The 23,652-nt window shown below is 32.3% G+C and overlaps 1 protein-coding gene across 1 annotated transcript in view; it reads right to left on the reverse strand.

The window, feature by feature from the left end:
• Window positions 1-213: 213 nt before the first annotated feature.
• Window positions 214-23,652, reverse strand: part of Hil (peptidase hillarin) — a 163,658-nt gene continuing 140,219 nt past the window's right edge. Inside the window, exons 9-13 of the mRNA XM_072531652.1 lie at window positions 22,682-22,900; window positions 16,025-16,233; window positions 15,678-15,808; window positions 14,909-15,166; window positions 214-1,368 (exon numbers count right to left, since the gene is read on the reverse strand). Coding sequence (XP_072387753.1) covers window positions 1,072-1,368; window positions 14,909-15,166; window positions 15,678-15,808; window positions 16,025-16,233; window positions 22,682-22,900 — 1,114 coding nt within the window. The 3' untranslated portion in view covers window positions 214-1,071. The remainder of the gene's footprint in view (window positions 1,369-14,908; window positions 15,167-15,677; window positions 15,809-16,024; window positions 16,234-22,681; window positions 22,901-23,652) is intronic.

Here is a 23,652-nt window from a genome sequence, read left to right on the forward strand (position 1 = left end):
TTTGGGTAAAAACCCTTTAAATTGAAAAATGTTACCAAAGATTGTACATGATGTTTATAATATTATGTGATGTTTAATATTTTAATTAGATTTTACTTCAGGTAACATACACCCATGCTTAAGTGAGTTCCAGTGTCCGGAGAGTAAACCTCTTCAAACGGACTACGGTTGGCAACTCACCGTTGCTCACAGTTGCCAACCGTAGTCCGTTTGAAGAGGTTTACTCTCCGGACACTGGAACTCACTTAAGCATGGGTGTATGTTACCTGAAGTAAAATCTAATTAAAATATTAAACATCACATAATATTATAAACATCATGTACAATCTTTGGTAACATTTTTCAATTTAAAGGGTTTTTACCCAAATATTTTGGTGGCTCAGGCATGTTAACCTGCATTTTAAACCTGATGATGGAACAGTTGTTCCGAAAACGTTCGTGCTTGTAATGTTGCCCTTTTAAGGGTTTTTATAAAATAAAATATACCCACATACAAAGAATAACCTCTTTTGTTATACGTGGTATACAGCCAGCTACAGGAATTATTTTCCTTGTGGATTTTATTAATTTAAATATTTTTTAACTTCGTAAATAAATTCAATGACTTATTGATTAATTTTGAAATAACCCCGACATAAACAATAACAAAATACTTTGAAATACAGTAAAAAATAATTAAAGTTTTAATTAAAGCATCACATAACCTTAAAATATGAATATTCATAGTAAATATCTTAATCCTTTGATATAATTACCTCACAAATTCACGGACAACAAATAATACCAATCGCACAAAATGAATGTTCATAACCAAAAGTCCTCATTTATTCTGCAAACAATTAAAAAAACCAATATTTTCAACTTCTTATGGGACAAATGCACACAAATTAGAAATGTTTGGAAGGGTCTTTACAAACCCCGCTCATTGTGACGTCAGAGCTGATGTATTCCATTTTCCCAACGAGAATTTTGTATTTCAAAACGACTCAGTCTCTAAAAATACTTTTTCAAGTTATAAAAATGAATGGTTCATATTTAAAATACTTCTGAATCAACTCATTATGCCTAAATTCAATTACGTTTGGAGGAGTTTATCAAATATTTACAACAATGAGTCAAAAGATGTTTTTCTCCCGTCAAATCTAAGTTAGAAGCCATTTCTCGTGTGTAAATATCTAAACCATATTGACCTTCTTCGGGAAAGCTGATATTGAAGGTTACTATATCTTCAGCGACGCTATGCGATACGAATTTAGATAACCGTTTTTCTTCTACACCATTTTTGTGAAGTGTTGCCATGAAGTCGGTAAGTTGGCGTGACATTCTGAACTGGATTTCTAGCTCTCTTCCAGCATATACTAGCGAATCCTAAAAATAAGAAAGAGATGTGAGTTAAAATTGTTATTATCTAAAAAAAATTGTAATAATATATTTTTATTAAAACGTGTTACACTTATTCATATTTTAATGTAAACGTGTATGAGATTTTAAACTGAAAGCACTTACAGAAGTATATGCATATAAGATAAATAGTATATCATAGGCGGAGGAATCATGACTTCCGGTCTAATCACTGGACCACCGCCCGTGTTGCTGTCGCTAATCCTTTTTGCTCCGCCCGTGCTGTTATCGCTAATCCTTGTTATTAGCGACAGCAACACGGACGGTGGTCCAGTGATTAGACCGGAAGTCATTCTCCCTCCGCCCAGTGGAGGAAAAAGGATCAGCGATAATAACACGGACGGAGGAACGAGGATTAACGAAAACAACATTGGGATAGGATACTAGAATATAGCAAATTTCAGTCAGGTTCAAAATGGATAAGTGGATAGGTGTTTTTCAGAATTACCAAAGATTAAAAAAGAATCCTAGTATGATAGAACCTAAACGAATTAATCCAGTACAGAACAAATAACAGCTAGAAAATATTATTTCAATTTTGTTGGAGTACATTACTGCTTCTGATTGGTGGAAAATTCCGAAAGAAATACGCAATGAACTGGACCAATATCTACCTTGCAAAAAGCATAGAATAGAATAGAGTAAAATAGTTATAGTAAATAAAATGATTTATTGTCACTGAAAATTTTACAATTTTATTGTACAATTATATACACTCCGCGTCATAGAAAACGGGCCACCCCAAATATTTAAAATATTTTCGAATTTATTATTTATTGCTACAAAATGAAGCATTTATTTTTTTGTATATTGAATCAATAACTCGTTTAGTATAAAATTTCATCATTAACGTAAAACATCAATCGAAAATAAAAAATTTAAGAAAAATAGGAAATTTATTAAAAAAATCAACTTACAGTTTTTAAAACAACAATGAAGTGTAAATTTAAAAAAAAAGCTGGTATAAATTTTCAGTAATGGGTATTGTCACCTCGATTCTGGATGACACTCCTCATTCGATTTGGCGTGGAATTTATAACGCTTTGGATATCTCTTTGGGGAAAAGTGGCCCATTCCTCAACGAGTGCCATCTGAAGCTCTCCAGGTGTTGTTGGAGCAGGTATGCGACGCCTAACGTGACTTTTTAGCAGGCTCCATATATGCTCAATAGGATTGAAATCGGGGCTTTGACCAGGCCAGTCTATTTTTGGAATACCAACCTCGTCAAGGTACTCCGTTACTATCCTTGCCGTGTGTGGTCTCGCATTATCCTGCATTAGTAGGAATTCGTTGCCAATAAATCCAGTATAGGGCATCACATGATGTTGTAAGATTTCCGTTATGTACCTTACTTCTGTTAACGCACCTCTGTCGATCACGACGAGATCCGTATGCGCATCAAAAGAAATCCCTGCCCAAGACATTACTAAACCACCACCAAAAGCAACCCGTGGTGCCAGAGTGCAACCAGCGAAACGTTCTCCAGCCCGTCTGTACACCTTACTGCGTCCATCTTGACAATAAATAGACATTTTACACTCATCCGTAAACAATACTTTTTTCCAATCGTCTGCTGTCCAATTGATGTGCTCACAGGCAAAATCGAGTCTTCGTCTTTTGTGAGCTGGGGAAAGTAAGGGCCCCGTTGCTGGACTGCAAGCTGTCAAACCTTGCTCCCTTATCTTCGTCGAATAGTAGAAAGGCTGATTGCTGGTCCTTGAGCTTGCTGTAAATGGCCTTGAAGTATTCTAGCGGTTTGGGTCTGATTCCGTAATGCAGCAAGAATGACGACGTGATCTTCCCTAGCGGTTGTTTTCCTTTTTGGACCTGTACCAGGTCGTCGTTGGTGAGATCCTGTCACAATAAATCGTTGCTGGGTCCTTTGTGCAGTCGAACGACTAACATTCAATTGTCTTGCAACTTGTCTTTGACTTAATCCACTTCCCAGTAACGTTACAATTTCAACCGATTTTTAAAAATTCTCCATCGTTATTCATTCAAGACTACTTCACACTAAGTCGGCTACTATAATACTGAGATGCATTTAAAACTCATTAGAACCCTTTACAATGTCATACATTTCTCAAAACAAGCGCTTCCTCGAAAACTTTTTCTCAGAATTGTTTTGTTTTATAGGTTCTACGAATATCCTCAATCCAGTTACATGGTCGGTTTGCTTTCGCAACAACCCATTTAACTTAAATAACCCAAGACAGATTAAAAATAAAATAATATTAATTCAATACAAAAAAATAAATGCTTAATTTTGTAGCAATAAATAATAATTTCGAAAATATTTTAAATACTGGGGGTGGCCCGTTTTCTATGACGCGGAGTGTATATATATATATATATATATATATATATATATATATATATATATATATATATATATATATATATTTATATGTATATATATATATATATATATATATATATATATATACAGGTATGGAAATAATTTTTCGGAACATACGAATATCAATACAATAAGTAGATTTCTTGATTTGCAATTAACCAGTGTAAATTTCAAGATAACGTCGCGATGTGCCGTGTCTAATTCAATTGTTCGACTGGATATGCTATACCCACTGAGTTCTCTGATTTGTAATTAACCAGTGTAAATTAAAATATAACGTCGCGATGTTTTAAAATTAATTCATTTGTTCCATTGTAATCCTTATTACAAGTCGATTATAGTCGAACAAATAAATTCATTTTAAAACATCCCGACTTGATATTTGAAATTTACACTGGTTAATTGCAAATAAACTCAGTGGGTACAGCATATCCAGTCGAACAATTGAATTAGACACGGCACATCGCGACGTTATCTTGAAATTTACACTGGTTAATTGCAAATCAAGAAATCTACTTATTGTATTGATATTTGTATGTTCCGAAAAATTATTTCCATACCTGTATATATATCTGTAGGAAATATCAGGTATAGCGGTCTATAATAAAAATCTTTGTTTTTTTTTCTAAGACTCAATATTTCGCCATTTATTTTATAGTTTCATCAGGAGTTAACTGTAAAACAATTAGAAACATTACAAAGAAATGATGTACAAAGAGTACATTGAAGTATGTAAACTTTTGAATGTCAGGATTAAACTGTCCTAAGCACGTTCCCCACAGCAGTACGATAAAAAAAATTAAAATGATTTCAAATGTACAAATAAAAACAACAATAAAATAAAAGAAACGTTAGAAGATTGATATTTCTTTGATGAATTATTAAGGTTAATTGTTATTAAGGTGAATGTTAGCTATTTTGAATATTTATAAATTTTGTTCAATACATTACAATACATGTTACTTAATTGTCTAGTGTCTGTTTTATAATTTAAAGTGTTTTTATTTTTGTTTATGTGATACATCTCAAGAAATAATCTACTTTTGTAGTTATCAGTCTGTGCCAAAATGCGAGTTTTGTTATAGTCAAGCATATGACCGGAATTTTCATAGTGCTCAACTACTGCACAAGTATTTTTTCCCACGCGGCAATCACCTTTATGTTGTGTGATGCGTTGTTTTAGCCATTGTGATGTTTGCCCAATGTAGCTATTTTGACATCCTAGACACGGTATTTCATAAACAACATTACTTTTATATAGGGTTGGTACTGGGTCTTTGATTTTTGAAAATAGGTGTTTGCTGTTCATAGTATTATATTTAGTATACTAATATTAGGAATATTTTTGAATATGGATATGACAGAATGAGTTGGACCATTAATAAAGGGGAGTTTTTTAAATTTAATTGATTTGTTGTTAGAATCATGGACCGGACCCTCATAGAAATTACTGCTATAAATCAGTTTTTTTTTAAATTTGTTTAGGATAGCCGTTGTTACGAAAATTTTGTATATGTCCAGATTTTTTTGTAAAAAGTTGTCATCAACAATGGACATTATCCTGTTTTTCATACCTAGTACGGTATTATATTTTTGACGGGTGGTATGAGATATATATATATATATATATATATATATATATATATATATATATATATATATATATATATATATATATATATATAACAATGGACATTATCCTGTTTTTCATACCTAGTACGGTATTATATTTTTGGCGGGTGGTATGATATACATATATATATATATATATATATATATATATATATATATATATATATATATATATATATATATATATATATATATATATATATATATATATATATATATATATATATATAGGGATTCTACAGTATTCACTGCCTTCCCTCGCTCAACCGTTTCCATCTCTCTCTGTTGTTCCATTCTCCATCGTTTAGTCCTCTCTTACTCATGGCGTCGTTTATTTCGTTCCTCCAGGATTTTCGGGGTCGTCCTCTTTTCCTCCTTCCTATGGGGCTCCATTCGGTATCCATCTGCTATCGCTAGTTCTTCTTACATGTCCATACCACTTTAATCTTTTTTGTTCTATATATGTTAGTATGTCTGTTTCTATTGATGTTCTTTGCTTTATTTCGTCATTACTTCTCCTATTCATTCTTTTTACTCTGCAGCATCTTCGCAGGCATTCCATCTCTGTTGCTACTATCTTACTGCTGTTTTTCTTGTTTATGATCCAATTTTCAGCCCCATATGTCATAATACTTCGCACTAATGTTTAATAAATCTGCGTTTTTGTCTTCATATTTAGGTGTCTATCCCACCATACTGAGTTAAGTTGTCGGATTGCTGTTCTTGTTTGTCCTAATCTTTGTGTAATTTCTTCCTCTGTTGTTACCTTTTTCGTGATTATAAATCCCAGGTATTTGAATTTATCCTTTCCTTTCATTGTTACGTTGTCATCAATCTGTAGATCTTCTATGTCTTCTTCACTTGTAGATAGGTACTCTGTTTTCGCGAGGTTAATATCTAGGCCAGCCTTGGTATATTCTTCTTGTAATTTCTTCATCATGTAGCTGAGGTCGTCTTGGTCTTGTGCAATCACTACTTGATCGTCTGCAAAACTTAACGTATATAGGTATTCGTTCTAATGGAACTGCACATATGATGTCATCGACATATTTGTATATAAATGGTAATTCAAAAGGTAATTGTGTAATCACATTATCTAAGAGATGATCAGTTACAATAGTTGCAAGGATTGGACTAATCAGGGAACCCATCGGTGTTCCAAAAATTTGAGAGTAAAATTTACCATTGAAACTAAATTTATTATGGACCTAGTTTCTTTTGCAACATTTTTAGAGCTTCTCAGACCATTTTTACAGTACATTTTTTGCTGTTTTGATAAGTTTTAGATATTTTCCTCTGTACTTGGAGATATATTCAGTGACAAAGACAGTTGTAGTAAATTTCTTGATGTACAGTAGTTAACGCACATTCTTGGCTGATATGCGGATACTTTTGGTAGTCCAGGGACAACCAGTATCTTTGACTTAATTGTAATTAATTTCCTTTTAATTATACAGCCTTATTGAAAATACAGAGAAAAATCACTGAAATTATATTCCACGTCCACAGAGAGAAAGTACCACCCAGAAGTTAAGCCCAAATTTTGGAATTTACGAAAGTTCTGAGCGGAAAAAATCCTACCTAAACGTTGGGTTTGCGAGAATGGTTTGTTAAGAGTGTTAAACTTGGTATGTACTACTTCATGATCAGATAGTCCTGCATTAATAATTGTAGAGCGTGCATCAAGGGGTAAGAAATCTGAGACAATATAATCCATTATGGTATGTAGATGTTGTTTTAGTAAGTCTTGTAGGAGAATTAACGTGCATTGCGAAACCATACGATTCGAATATATTGACCAAGGATAATGTTACGATAAATATGACTCATATTTAACCTGTAAACATGTTATTATGCTAATAAGAATTTTCTAGTAGTGTCCCCTACGATAAAACCGGTCTTCTTCCATGCCGTTCGAGACAGTTCAGGGGTCAGCACAGGTCAACATCCGTCCGCTTCGAAGGGATGCCAGAACAACGGTTAATAAATATATATAGAGGAATTCTCGTTGAAAACAGTTAGTCTGAATAATAATATCGAGTCGAGTTTTGAAATGTACCGCGCGTATTGTCGGGAATATGTATATATTATAGTATATTATAGTGTGAAATAAATTAGTGTAATATTGTACAAATAAAGACTTTAATAAACTAAGTGTTTGAATGTGAAAGTGAATATTTTTTATAATAAAAAAGTTAATAAATTAGACTAATAAACTCAGTTCAATAATTAGGTAGCACAAGCAACAGCGTAATTAATATTCAAGTCAACACATAGAATTTTTCTGTCTTTATTGGGCAGGTCATCTAACAAATTTAGCAGGTTTTAACAAAATAGTTCTGTAGAAGAATCAGGTGATCTATAAATGCAAAGAATGTATAGATTAAGATTCTTGTTATAAACCAATGAAAACTCAACTATTTTAAGAACTAGTGGAGTGACACGTGTGTCCCTTTCACTGAAAGATGTTTATTTTGCAATGTAGATAATAATAAACCTTAATTAAATATAAACAGAAGTGTATGTTTGTTTCATTTTTAACCTGGTAGTTAATATGGTATACTCAAGTTTAATATAAGTAATTTTTTCCAAACAGTGTATTTATAAACTGTGTATTTGTGTATGAGGCGTCTCATAGCAAAACTCGCCTTATTCAAATTTTACGAAAAATTAGGTTAATATGGTAATGTATTGTTAAGGTTGATATGCTCCTCTTACAGTAATATTTCCGTAACAAATGTTACTTTATCCCAATAATATTCAACGGCAAAATATTGCTGTCAGCGCAAAACTCGCCTTATCCACTGCATCTTACGTGTCAAAACTCGCCTGATCCACGCAACCTATAAGAATGCTGGAAACATGAAGCACGTGATCCAAACATTAAGCAATATACTGTGTCGAAACTGACAATTTGATTTTTATTTGGTTGTTGAAGCAGTATATTAGCAAACGTTTGTCTGTGCAGTGTGCTAATATGTTCATTGTTTTTTGTTTTATTTGATAAATTTATTCAAGTTCTATTTTTTGAAATTATACGAAATTCATTGGTCTAAACATGGAGCAAAAAATAAAGTCGGCAGAGAGAGGTAAAAGTTGAAAAGTTGTTGGAGACAAATCAAAGTGGAGACGAGAAATATTAAAACGTGAGCGGTATGTTGTAGCTTTGTCTAAAATTGACAAATTATTAATTAAGTAAAGTATTGTTTTTTTATTTTTTGTAGGCATTCTGCGACAAGCTTGCCAGTATATCCTAAGTGCAATCATAACGGAAAAACATATAGATGTATGAAATTAAGTAATCGTGACATTTACAATTTTCATCGTAACTTTTATTAAGAGAAATTCAAGATTGAGCAAGACGCATATATATTAAAATTTTGTAGATGTTCACAACCAAAGCGAGATAGACAGAAAAAAGAATATAGCAGTCGGAAAGGCGTATGTGTAAAATACTTTGTGAAAAAATCTGATTGCGAGAAGTATGATATTCAGGTTTGCCAAAAAACATTTTCAAACATTCTTAATATTTTTAAAGCTCGTGTCCAAAGAAATGCAAAGCAACATCTTGAAACCGGACTTACGCCCAGAGAAAAAGTGATCGCATAAGCAAAAAATATGAAGAAAAGCGAGTGGCCGTTAGAAAATTTCTGGAAAGTTTGAAAGGTGTCGAAAGCCATTACTGCCGTTCAAAGTAAAGTCGGCAATATTTGTCTAGTGATTTAAATATATCCAAACTTTGGAGGCTTTACAACCAAGATTCTACTATTGAGGTAAAAAAAAACTTTTTTTCATCACATATTTTCAAGAGAGTACAATATTGGATTTGGAAGTCCAGTAACAGATGCTTGTTCCAAATGCATTGAGATTTCTGAAAAAATTAAATTAGAAAAAGACGTCGATAAAAAAAATGTACTTTTGATAGAGAAAATGGTACATAAGCTAAAAGCTAGCGCTTTTTTTGACAAACTTAAGAAGTTAGATTCTAATTTAATAACCTATTCATTTGACTGTCAAAAGAATTTGGTCAATCCCAAGGTCTCTGACCAGATTGCCTATTACAGCAGACAGTTATACACCTACAACTTTACTGTGGTTCAAGGATCTTCCAGAGCAAAAATGTCTAAAGAAAACGTTCATATTTATACTTGGATGGAACATCAACATAAGAAAGGTTCGAATGAAATCTCTTCAGCAGTTTATCATGCACTATCACAAGCTGATTTGTCGTCTTATTTGGACATACGACTGTGTGCTGACGGATGTGGTGGACAAAATCGCAATTCAACATTGATAGGTATGTTGTCTTACTTTTTTTATAAGTTTGCACCACCTAACATTAAAACTATAGAAATCATTTTTCCTGTTCCTGGACATTCATATTTACCACCTGATAGCGGGCGAATTGAATAAGAATTAAAAAAAAATTTCGACCATCATCAATCCTAAAATATATTTGGACCTATTTAAGGAACACGGCACTGTAAGAAATTTAGGGCAAGATTGTCTCGTTATGGACTGGAAATCTGCTGTTGGTAATTTTCTAAAACCCGTGGGCTCCTGGCATTTTAAGTTTTCCGATGCCAAGAGATTTATATAACAAAAAATTGTAGTGAAAATGTTATGGTTCACGGAGAACCTTTCTATTGCTCGGACACTGGAATACCCAATTTAAAAAAAAAAAAGAGGCAAAAAGTTGGAGCATCTTTCTCCAGAAGTTATTCCAATGGGAGTACCAGTAAAATCTGCCAAGTTAACTGATGTAAACAATTTATTGGAGCAGCATTTTGGAAGGGAATGGAAAACAAAGGGGAATAATTTAAAGTTCTTTAAAGATGTTTTAGAGGGAATAGCGCAACCATTGATAAAACCTAATTCTGAAGAAGTTCTTGACGAAGACCATTTTTGTGAGCCAGTGAGAACAGAAGACATTAAAGTCTTAAGAATTTAGTTTACAATATATTATATTTTGCTTGAAATAATGTCTTTAAACAACAATAAAAACACTTCCTCCATAAACCCAGTGGAATTCTTATTTTTTTTTGCAGCATAACTTGCCAACTCCAAATTGACGGATCAAAACTTGCCTTATCCATTTTTGTTTATTTTTTTTACCAAAATGATGATATTGTACGTTTAAATAAATTAATGTTTAAGTTTTCTTAGATTTTATTGTATATTAACACTTGGTGTACCTTTTCGCTCGTAAAAAAAATAACTTCGGTAAAGGTTTTTTCGATTTTATAAGAAACTTTATAACGTGGATAAGACAAGTTTTGATATGAGACGCCTAATATATTATCCTAGTTAATGTTTTTTATTTCTAATAAGTAAAAAATAAATCAATACTATTTCGTATTACATGAGGTTTATTTTATAAATGTCAAATCCGTTTTAAATTAACGAAAAGTGTTTTGGCCGATCTGGTTTTGGGAAATACCAATGATGTGATTGTCCTACAGCCACAGATTAAAGCGAAATCAGTAACAAATTGCTTGTATCCTCTAAAATTAGGTAAATTGCGGTTTATGTACAAATCCCTTTTAGATTTAGTGACCAAAAGATGCCAAAAGGCAATCCGGTTTTGGAAAAATTAATAATGTAATTTCTAGTATTATCATTTTTTACCAATTAAAAATATCTACTACACAGCCGCAGGAAATCCAAAGGAATCAGTAATTAATTGCTTTCATCCTATAAGATTAGACAAATTGAGATTTTATCTAAAAATTTGTTTTAAATATAGTAACCAAAAGTCTTCCGGTACTCAACTGTTAGATAATTAAAATTTGATTATCAAATCATGGAAACACCACAGCTGAATATTAAATCAGCGGTTTCAAAAAGTGGGGGTGGACTTAAGTATAAACTGCTCTATAAAAATGTATAAACTGCTCATTTCACTATATTTACTACAAATTTCTGCAATCCTTGAAATAAATGTATCATCATCATCATCACTGGCTCGACAACCCTTTTTGGGTCTTCGCCTGTTCCAGGATTCTTCTCCATTCCGATCTGTTTCGTGCTTTTTTTCTCCAGTTTTTTATTTTTAAGATTGTTATATCATTTTCTATTTGTTCTAAGTATCTCAGTTTCGGTCTTCCTCTTGTTCTTTTTTCTACTGGCATCTGTTTGAATATTTTGTTTGGTATTTCGCCTTCTTCCATTCTTTCTACATGTCCTATCCAACGCAGCCGTCCTATTTTGATGAATATTATAATATCCGGATCCTGGTATATTTTGTATAGTTCAGAGTTGTATCGTCTTCGCCATATTCCGTTTTCTTTTGTGCCCTTATATATGTGTCGCAAGATTTTTCTTTCGAAGGTGGCTAACAACGTTTCCTCTCTTTTAGTGAGTGTCCAGGTTTCTGAGCCATATGTGAGTACCGGTCTTATTAGGGTTTTATATATTTGGCATTTTGTCTTTCTTGCGACGTTATCTGATCTTAGGTGTCTAATTAAGCCATGGTAACATTTATTTGCAATAAATATTCGCCTCTTCACTTCCTCCGTAACGTTATTATCAGACGTGACTAGGGATCCCAAGTATATAAAGTTTTTTATTTCCTCTATGTTGTATTCTCCTATTGTTATATTTTGTGGCTGCCTTATTTCTGCGTTTTTTCTTACCTGCATATATTTTGTTTTGGTCTGATTGATTTTAAGACTACTATTTTGTGCAGCTCGTTCTATTTGGTTGTATGCCTCTATCATTTCTCTTCTCTTCTTGCGATTATGTCAACATCATCTGCAAATGCTAGTATTTGCACGCTTTTATTAATGATTGTGAAATTATTATGATCACTACCTGGTCGAAAGTAGGGTAAGGGCTAGAATTTCAAACATCAAAAAGGAAAGAAGCTCTAAACATGAACGATACAAGGTAGAAAGACTCAAAGAAACAAACAAAAATAAAGAGTATAAAGAAAAGATAAACAACAAACTAGAAAACAGAATAACACATGAAAACCTAAATAAAGAGTGGGAAGAATGCAGAGACATCATAAAAGAAGCAGCTAAAGAAGTACTAGGCATAAAAGGTAGAGAAAGAAAAACAAGAACGAATGACTGGTTTGACGAAGAATGTCAGATCATCACAAAAAAAAAACAGAGCATATTTACTGATGCAACAGGGGCACAGAACCCGACAAGCAGAGGAAGAATATAAACGACTACGCAAAGAAGAAAAGAAAACTCACCGAAGAAAAAAGAGAGAATATATGAACAAAGAACTTCAAGAACTACAAGAACTAAGTAAATCAACAGAGACAAGAAAATTTTATCAGAGACTAAACAAAAGCAGAAAAGACTTTAAACCGAGAACAACGATGTGTAGAGATAAGGAAGGTAATATATTGACAGAACAGCAAGAGGTACTAAGTAGATGGACAGAACATTTTACGGAAAAGTTTGAAGGAGATCGGAGAGAGACGACCCCTGACATACCATTAGACCAAGCAGACAACAGAGAAAAGACTCCACCAACAATAGCCGAGATTAGAGCAGCAGTAGAAATAAATGTATAATTTTAAAAATTTTGACAATATTTTGAACAGTTATTCTTGTCCTAAATAGCATACAAAACAATTGCATAACTGAAAAAAGTTTGGAACCTCTGGAATAGATACGGATTTAATATATTTTAGTGGTAGATGTTAAGTATAAATAGAAAAACTTTGATTTTTCTTGTCATTCTAAAAGTAAAGTGTAAATTGAAAAGTCTTCAAAAGTAAATTGTCTTGCTATTATTTATAACCATAATGAAAACTGAAAAAAGTGTTGTTGTCCCTAAATCAAGAGTCGGAGGGAAAGGCGTTAAAATAATTAATCAATATAAGAAGGCTACCGATTCTGACCATTTTGAGTCGACAAGTACCAACAAGAAAACAAAGTTTAACGACAATTCAAGTTCATTGGTGTTTTTAGGCGATATTTCTAGCATCAAGTCTACTGGATATAGATAATTCAAAAGAGGGATACCAGCATTATCAACATCTAGGTCTAAGGTGAAACCTTTTAATGGTGATAAAATTGCAACCAGAAAGCTTTATTCCCTCCCTCTACCTGTCTACTTCCGAGGTAAAACCTATTACCAGTGATAAGTTGCAAGCAGAAGTTCTTATTCCATCCATCCATCCGTCTACCAAGATGGAAGATATTTCTAGTGACGAAGAAATTGAACGCTATTTATTAGAAGCTGATGAGCTTCGTCAACAAAATGAAGATCCGAAAGAAAGAAGCGATAACGTTACAATAAAAAATTCCATAGTTGACGATATATCAGAAAATCACATGGAAGATGGCCATGATGAATTTGTGTTTAATGAAAGCAACTATCAAGATATATCTGATGTTGAGTCTGGTACCGATAGGGAAAATCTCATAGAATACGGCCACTAGGAATTTGTATGTAATAAAAGCCATCAAGATTTATCTGATGTTGAGTCTGTTACCGATAACAACTTCATGGACGAAACATTTAATTTCAACAACGAAGCTGAGATTGACAGAGAAGAAGACAAAAAGCTGAAGAGGATAGTGGCCAAATTTGTTAAAGTTAATAGCACTGCTTTTAACCAAAAAATAAAATGCGTCTTCAGAACAATCTAACCAATATCCACAAAAGCATGGAGAAGCCGTTTCAAATCTTATCAGAAGAAAACAGCAGAAACTTCAGTTTTCTCTGGATTATATAAATAAAAAAATTATATCCATTAATAAAGTTACTAATTTTGTATATCACTGTAACATTTGAAAAAAATAAATACCATTAAAACTTTTTTGTATTTTCTTTCCTTTCTACTTTTACTTCTTACCTATATTATTCCCAAACACAATAATAAATTACATAAGATTCCAAAAGGAAATAGCTCCAGAACAATATATATCATTATTTTTTAGTATAGGTATCATAAAAAGCATAACATGTCTTTTTTAAATAAAAATAGAAAAACAGATTTTCTGTCTCTGTGCATTTCGTTGAATTTTAACAAGATAATTTTTTAATTCTATTCTCTTTCCAATTATTTCATTTTGTCACATTAAACCCTACAATTCCTGTTTTAAAAAGCATAATAAATAAAATAGATGTACCTGTATATTTTGCAAAAATATCGGAAAACAACACATTAATCCAACCAAACTCATGTACATTCGCGTTGAAACTAAACCACAGTAGACAATTTTTATACTGTGACTAAACTATTGTGGTTGTCTTATCAAATTTCAAATATCAATTAAAACATACGAATATTGCATATTTAAAAAAATAGGCCAGTTCGTTGATGTTTAAACAAAATTGTAAGAACTCAATATTTCGATATTTATTTAATAGCTTCCTCAGGAGTACACTGTAAAACAATTTGAACATTACAAATAAATGACGTGCAAATAGATTATATTTATTCGTATGAACTTGACACATTGCAGTTTTACATTAAAAAAGTTTACAAATCTTAGTATTTATCAAATTTATCCATCTGTATTAATTAAGAAAAAAAGATATTTTTACCTGATGAGTAATAGGTACTAGTCCAAACAACCTCGTAGCCTTAGTTGGCCCCCATTCTCCGCTCGCGCAGTCTGGTAAGGGCACCATAACAGTTTGTAAGTTCTCGCAACAGATCTTAAACTTGCAAACGCTTTTGAATTTCATCGGTTCTCCAGTCAGGTACTCTTTGGGGGTGACGGCATTGGCGAAAATGTCCAATAAAAAGGCTCCGCTGCAAGGCGCGTGAACTCTAAAAGCTACCATGTTTCCAACAACGGACTAAAACAAATTCAGTACATTATATATGACATTAACTGTAAAATCAAAACGATAAACTACGTTCTAATTTGCTCTTATATTTATGCAATAAAAATATATTTTTTGTGAATTCTGTAATCGATTTTTACCCTAGAACGAGCTGCAAACAAGCACTTTGCACAGAACACCGTGCTCGTTGTTGCGTTACCTGTGACGTAGTTACATAAAGTTTGAATCTTTTTTTCATATTTTAGGCATATAAATGTTCCTTTGTCCATTTAAAAAATTAATTAAAATTTCATCTTAATTTTTTGTTTTACTTTTTTGGAATTGAAAAAGAAATCGTAAATATTACGAATGGTTAATGTCTATGGGAGTGTAAATTAAGGTTAGTGTTCTAGGGTTAAACTAACTCCCCAATATCCTAGATTCTTTAAATCCGAAAAGAACTTTTTTGTGTAATTAGATATAATTGATTAAGTACACCATACGTTATCTTCGTTAATTTACAAAAAATATTATTTTTACTTACTTGCATGACAAATCTTTTCAAGGAAACACCTTCAAACGTATCACCTTCGCTATCGTAGAACTTTAAATTGTAATGGAAGATCAAAGTTGCTTGCATATGAGATGGCATAGCAATTTTAACAGTAGCAGCACCTAGAAAAAAATTTAAGATTAGTAACATTATCTTCTTGTTATGCTGGATTGGAATTGGAATAAAAGCCTAACTTAACCTCATTTACCGATGATCTTAAGAGTTCATTTGTGGTTATTCAATTTCGCATTTATGATAATCTTCTTCAATGTAATGGAAGTGTTTTTATGTGATGTTTTCTGTTTGAACGAATGACAGTTAACTGTAATTTAATTTACCTGTAGAATCCGTATACATAACGGCCTTTGTATTGGGATCTGAAAAGTAGAGTCCGTAGCGGAAGAACAGGGATCGTACAAATGGAAGCTCTTCGAATTCCTGTTGCGTTATGGGACTTTTGAGCAATTGCCAATCAGATTGAAGGGGAAAGAACTCGTAAATAAACTCTTTGGGATCGGTAAGGAAGTAGTGGTCATCATATTCGTACCTAAAAATAAGTTACTTATAAGATAATTGTTATAGGAATGTAAATAAGGTTAGTTAAGTAATTATTGCTGTCCCAAACCACTTCCCGGAAAATTCCCTAAAAGGAAAACAAGAAAACAAGAACTGCCACCGCTCTTTTCGATACTTTTGGTTTCTTTCAATTAAATCCAATCCTGGATTCCATTCCTTAAAAAGGCCTTAAAAAGGCTAAAGCAAGAACCTCCTTTTTTACTCTCATCCTTCATATACGTTTTAACCCAAGAGTAAATTAACACAGAAGCGTTCAGAATAGTCTTTTTATTTACTTATTTATTTATTTTTTATTTACTTTACTTTAAGGGATTACATCAGTCTTGTACTTCCAAAACATCAATTTTTAAAATTTTATTCCATATGAAAGTATAATATTTCAAGAGTATTCACACCAAATTTGAAGTAAATTCGAGCAAAGTTACCGGAGTTATAGAGATTTGAATACCGCGTAGTTGGTACGTGTGCAGAGTACTTTTTCCGTACTGTAGGCACGATTTCTCGAGAACAAATCGACCGATATTGCTGAAACTTTGCGGACTGTATCTTTTTTTTTATTGAATTAATGGCTTTGGATAACTTGATCCATTCCGCCACGATAATGTATGTATTTAACTACTTGAATTTGTTAGTGATGTATTGATCTATTGCATTTGTTAACAAAATAGTACTTCGCCTAGAGGTAAATTAAAAATATAATGTAAACATCAGTATCACAAGAATCAGTAGATTGACAAGAAACTATACTTTCATTTGTTACATTCAAGGCCCCAACCAAGTTAAAGTAAATATTTAGAACCAACAAGGGATTGCGTAATATAGGGATACTTTTCACGCTAAGGTGCCTTTCATAGCAACTTTATTAAAACACAAGACAGGCAACGGCTAGGAGGTAAATATGTAACATAAGGATATATAGAGGGAACAAAGCTTGATTTATACATTCACATTAAACATTCCATCCTAAATTTTTTTTTAGTCCTTTTTAAATATTCCCAAAAAATTTAATTAAGCCTAATATTATGACGAGAGAGATATAAAATAGAAGATTGACACTGAGGAAGAGGTATTTGTTCTTTTATCAGATTTACCAATAGATACTTAATAGCAGCATCATTATATATGCACCCGAACATCCAATTATTGATATCGTCAGTGTTACCATTACAATCACAAAGTTCGGTTTCACTTAAATTAAATCTATGAAGATAGGCTTTCACAGTAGCATGATTAACAAGGCATCTAACAAACATTGAATATACTCTTCTATTGGGATGACTTCTGGCAGCAAAAAGCGCAGTAGGTAACACTGTATCTTTATAGTATTGTTTCGTGATTGAATGAAGAGAGTTTCAATCGGTCCATTTGTTCTTGTTTTATAAAAAAAAAAAAATGTTTTAAAAACGATGATAATCAGAAAAATGGCAAAAAATATGAGATGAAGATTCATTCAAACTTATTTCAAAACTATAAATTCCATTCAGTTTTTTTTTTCAATTTCTTCGTTCAGTCATGAGCCAAAGTTTTAAACTATAAGAAAATTTTCGAATTTTTGAACTGAGATGAACCTGCACGGAATGATTCTTCCTACTGCAAAAAAGGCTGGCCAAGGAAAACTGCAGGAAAAAATCGACATTTTTTAATATTTTTAAGTGAACATTTTTTTTACAACTTATTCAAATGCTAAACTTTTTTGTATGTAAATTTTAAATAAAATAAATATTATCGTTATTATCGCCACTCTGTATTCCAAAACATTTATTATATTTAGTTATATTAATTTATTTATTAATATATTAGTTTATTTAGAAGTTTCTAGTTTTGATAAAACTTAAAACTACCGAAAGTCACTGTTTTCTTTTAAACAAACGTTCAATTTTGCGGCAAATTACACTTTTTTCTTCCTTGTATGTATGCTGGGCATTCGAGCAGGATATGTTGTATAATTAAACTATTGGAACAGTTAAATCATGTTGAATTTATATTTTTGGTAATAAGGTATTCATGTGTATAGACCATACAGTCTATACTCTGAAAATAAATTGACGCGGGTGACTCATAAATGTAACATGATCGAGGTTCAAATCAAATACTCCGTTTACTGATAGAAACATCAAAATAATATTGGTTCATAACATTTTAACAGCTCTCCGTACATTTTAATGGGTAATATGCGATCCTTTAAGACCCGTTTACACGGGTAGAGTAATGATGCAAGTACTTGGTAGAGTAGAGTAACTCTACCCGTAAAAACGCTCAGCGCAGTAGAGTAGCAAATAGAGTGCATAGTACGTGGTAGAGTAGAGTGACTAGCAACATGTGGCAAAGTAACTCTACTCTACTACCACCACCACCGCCAAAATATAGTCGATTCGCTGTATTTACGCGGGTTTCGGATTAACAAAATTATGCTAATGACTCATTGATAACCAGTTGCAGTAAACGACTTCCCAGAAAATTAGGTAAAAACTGCATTAATGGTCATATTTTAAAATACATTAAAATAACATTAGGGTAGGTATAAATTTGTTACAATATTGCAGTTGAATTGATTCTTTGCCAGTGTTGACATTGTATGTTTGGTGGAAATATTTAAAAATGCCTAGACGTGTGTTAGATGTAGATAGTCTAATTTGTAGTGTACATAAGTATTTTACGGATGAAAAAGAAAATGGCGGTCCTTTAAAATCGGTAATGTCTGTTCAACAACGCGTATGTGATGCTCTAGGAATTAGTGAAACCAAACTAAGAGGAGTATTACAAAATCGCAATAATGAACGGCCAAAAGAAGATCACCGAAAAACTCGCCTATCATTGAAAACGAAAGATATTCCAGATGGAAAAAAATTTGAAATTCGTGATAACATTTATCGAATGCGAGCCAACAAGGAACATGTGACCTTAAATACAATTCTCTCGGAATTAAAAGCTAGAAAATTTGACGAAATTGGCAGAACAAGTCTATGGCAAGTGATACATAATTTGGGTTTCAAATTTCAAAAGGAGGATAACAGAAAAGCCCTTTGTGAAAGAAGTTCTGTTGTGCATAAAAGAATTAACTTTCTAAGAAAATATTCTAAATTAAAAGAAGAAAGGGCAAATTTTATATATTTAGACGAAACATGGATATTTTCTAGGGGTGCAACCAAGAGAATATGGCAAGATGATAACGTAAAGTCTATCAAACATACTGATGGAGAAGGGAAGCGACACATAATTTTACATGCAGAAGGGAAATCGGGTTTTATAGAAGGTGCTGATTTAATATTTTCATCTAAATCAAAATCAAGTGACTATCACGATAATATGAACACAGAAATGTTTGTAAAATGGTTACATGAAAAACTTCTCCCAGGTTTAAGTGAGCCCAGCCTAATTATTTTAGACAATGCACCTTACCATTCTGAAGTATTAAACAAAAGGCCAACGAATTCTTGGACTGTTAATAAAATTAAAGAATGGTTGACAAAGGAACATATACCATTTACATAACATATTTTAAAATCAGAATTATTACGCTTGGCAAATATCCACGCAAAACCAAAAACCTTTGTTGTGGATCAGATTATTGAAAGTTACGGTCATCAAGTTTTACGTCTGCCACCGTATCATTGCCAGTTTAATCCCATCGAATATATATGGGGAATAGCAAAACAATATTATGACAACCATATTGGGCCTAACGGTTATAGCGACGACGCAGTTCGGGAAACTTGGCGAAAGGCACTTTCAATTGTAACTCCAGAAATGTGGTGCAACTGTATATTCAAGTGCGAGAAACTAATAGAATATTGGTGGACTCGTGAAAATAAAATAAACGAAATAAGTCCAATCATAATAACAATTAATGGTGATGACAGTGATGATGATGACGATTATGATATTTTTGATGATAATGACTGATTTTCATTTTTGTTGGCAAGTTAAATTTTTTTATTTTTCATTAGAAATTCTCTCCATGGAAAAAATATACATAGACCATATTTTCTGTGTGAAGTGTAATATAAAATTATTATTAGGTTTATATTAGCCACATTAGACTCCATTAATGAAGTAATTCTCCTTATTATACTGTCAATTATATAAAAGATTTTCCATTATTATTTAATTAAAAAAAGTTATGGATTATTTTTCATTTCATTTGACCAGTTGATATTTCCCCAAAGAGCAGGTAATTAAAACTGGATACTTACAATAAAATTTTTAATCCGAAACCCGCGTAAATATAGCGAACCGACTATATGTACTCGCCTGCGCACTCTACCCATGGAACGCGGCCAATTCTGGTAGAGTAGAGTAGGTAGGAGAGTGCATAGGGACGCTGTCATTCCGTCTGGAGTTGTGTTTTGTGTAAATAGTGAAAATGAAGTTCACCGAAGATGAACTTCATTTCACTTTCACTTTAAAACTTGTAGAGATGTATGGCGTATACCAGTGTTTATGGAATTTAGGTAGTGTACACTACAGAAATAAAAGTATGAGGCAAGCTGCGGAGGATGAAATCGTCGAAAGAATGGCAAAAGGGGGCTTTGGAGTAAACGAGCTCAAGCAAAAAATTAAGAATATAAGGTGCACTTATAATTAAAGTGTTTAAAAATACAAAAATAAAAAAATGGGGTTCAGGTTCAGCCGATGTATACGTTTCGAACGTGAAATGGTTCACTCCAATCATAAAAGGTGCAAAAAGAAACAAGAAAACTGAAGGCTCACGGGCAAGTTACAGGTTTTTATTACTTGTTAATAAAAAATATAATAAAAAATAAAAAATGTATTCTTATCATGATAAAACAGCTAAGGCCCCGTATCTTTCTTTTAAGCAACTCTCTCATCCACTCTTTTCTTTGTTACAAAGCGACCTCAGTTACAAATGCATTTGCAACAGTAGCTAAACAATTTTGAATCAATTTTCTTCTTCTTGAATTCATTTTGTACTAAACAAACACCTACTCCACAGTATACTAGCATAAGTACTATACTTGTACCTCTCCTCGTGTGAACGGTATCAAACCATTTTTGGTACTCTCTACTCTCCTCACAACTCTACTCGTGTAAACAAGTCTTTAGACTGAGCCAGCTATAACAGCAGATATATTCACGATACGTTTTAGTAAATTCAAATTTGGTCAACCCAATTTATCCGAATTCCTAATTATTTACTCTCTATCAGTGGCGTTTCATGAAGGCATCTTAAAAGTATTGTCTACATCGAAATTTGAATTTACGTTTGTTTAAATATTTTGTTTACTATTAATATTCTGTTTTTTTAAGCGTAAACTCTCGATCAATATAGTACGAGATCCCATTGCAAGATCACTACGTTCATAACGTGGTTAATCAAACTCACATTTTTACTTACATTTAAGAATAGGAGAATACATTCATAAAAGGTTGTCAGTCAAAAAGTGACCGCAAATAGTTTTAATTCAATTAATAGTAATTATTTTTTTAACAAAAATTTCGTTCATCTAATTTTTAAATAAAATAAGCTGCTCATGACGTATGTGCATGTTTTTTATATCAAATTAAACCTATTTTTTTTTAATATGATCACATAAAGTTGCCTAAGAAAAAATGGTCGCAATTTAGGGTTGCCAGCTGTTAAAAACGCGAGGTCGCAAAAATAAACTAAAAGAGAGGTAGCGCGCTACGCCACTGGTTTGAATTGGCTAGTGTCAGTTGTGTTCGTTTTTAGAGCATGCTTCGATACATAGTGTTAATAATATAAATATCATCACTTGTCAAACCAGTGTCGTTGCGCGCTAACTCTAATTTACTTTATCTTTGATACCTTGACTTCGGAGTTAATCCTCTTCGGAGCTATAAATCTCTTCTGCTAACTCTACGTTGGGAATTGACGAAGATTTGGCCGAAGTGTCTGCTCTTTCATTACTAAGTATGCTGATATGCGATGGAACCCAAAAACTTTTTACGGTGTTATTCTTCTATTAGGGCTGATATAAACGATAGTGTATCAACCGTTACGCCCAAGCCCTTGGTACGCCATTGATTGATGATTCTAACAGCGTTCGATAAATATCTAGATGTTGTGGCGGGAGTTTAGAAACCCGTCGAACAATTCGACGTTCTAAGCGAGACCTAATGCCACCGAGAGAGACTTTGATAGGATTCCCCAACGACGAGGCAAACGTATATATAAAGATAAATAAAATTATAGTCAGTTGATAATATAAATTTGTATGGTTAGTAAATACATGTTATAAATTAATTGTGTTTTTAGTGTTAGCCTTAGAAAACTTTAATCATAACAATGGATTAGTCAGATTTATCCAAGTTTCCATTTATTACAAATTCTAGTGCTTAAAAAAAATTCTAAAAAAGAAAATATAAGGAATATACACTAGTACAAAAATATAAATCATGCAAAACTTTTAAATAGAAATCAAATAAATTCTACTAACCTTAAACTATCTGATTTGGCTTTGTTACCAGCTTTTGGTGCTTCTTTAGCATTGACTAGATGTCTGGCTCCCCAGTTACATTGCACAAATCTCCAAGCTCCCGCAACATAGACCGCATTCCAAGAATTTCTGAATCTATTGTCTTCGAATATCACTCCCGGTTGATATCCAGCTGACTTTGAATATCCTTTTATTACTACGCAGTGAAGTCCAGCATAACTAAAAAGTCCAATATCATTAGCGCTTTGTGAACAGTATTGTTTCGCTTAAAAACTAAACCACTATCCATAATTAAAAACATTTCTTAATTATATTAAAAAATATTAGAGTTCTTGCACATTGAAAACAGGAACCAAAAGAACTTAGAATGTAACAAAAAGAATTTAAATAGGAAGTTCTAAAATGGATTAAAGTAATTTTATTATTTATTATTTTTATTTTTTTATTATTTTATTAAAATTATACAAGTTGACTTGTTGTATAACGGACTCTCTGTCGCGTAAATGGACTCTTCCAAATGTTTACTGTGGATGCTATTTCGTAAAAAGCCATATTTAATATGCGCTGATTTAGAAATTTATTCCACAGTATAAGTATGAAAATTCAAAATTAAAAGGATTTACTAATATCTCTTTTTGTCGCACATTCAATATTTTTATTAATTGGATGACATTTATGATAAATTTTAATTTTTGACCGTTCGAGAATCATTACGAATCGAATTCTAGTATCAATCTTTTATTTTTCTGTTTGTTTTACTATATCTTATATTGACAGATCTTCTTTAAATTTTTTACTTTTCATTTAATGTCTATATTATTTTTTTAATTATTTTCCATGAAGTTTTTAATTTAAACTGCATAAAACTGCAAAACTTAGAATAAATATATGATGACTAGAAACTAATTGACGGAGAGTAGTCAATCGATGTAAAGACCGCTATTTTGTGACGCTACTTCCGTGACGCCGTA

The sequence above is a fragment of the Diabrotica undecimpunctata genome, chromosome 5 (genome assembly GCF_040954645.1).
Source record: "Diabrotica undecimpunctata isolate CICGRU chromosome 5, icDiaUnde3, whole genome shotgun sequence".
Taxonomy (NCBI): domain Eukaryota; kingdom Metazoa; phylum Arthropoda; class Insecta; order Coleoptera; family Chrysomelidae; genus Diabrotica; species Diabrotica undecimpunctata.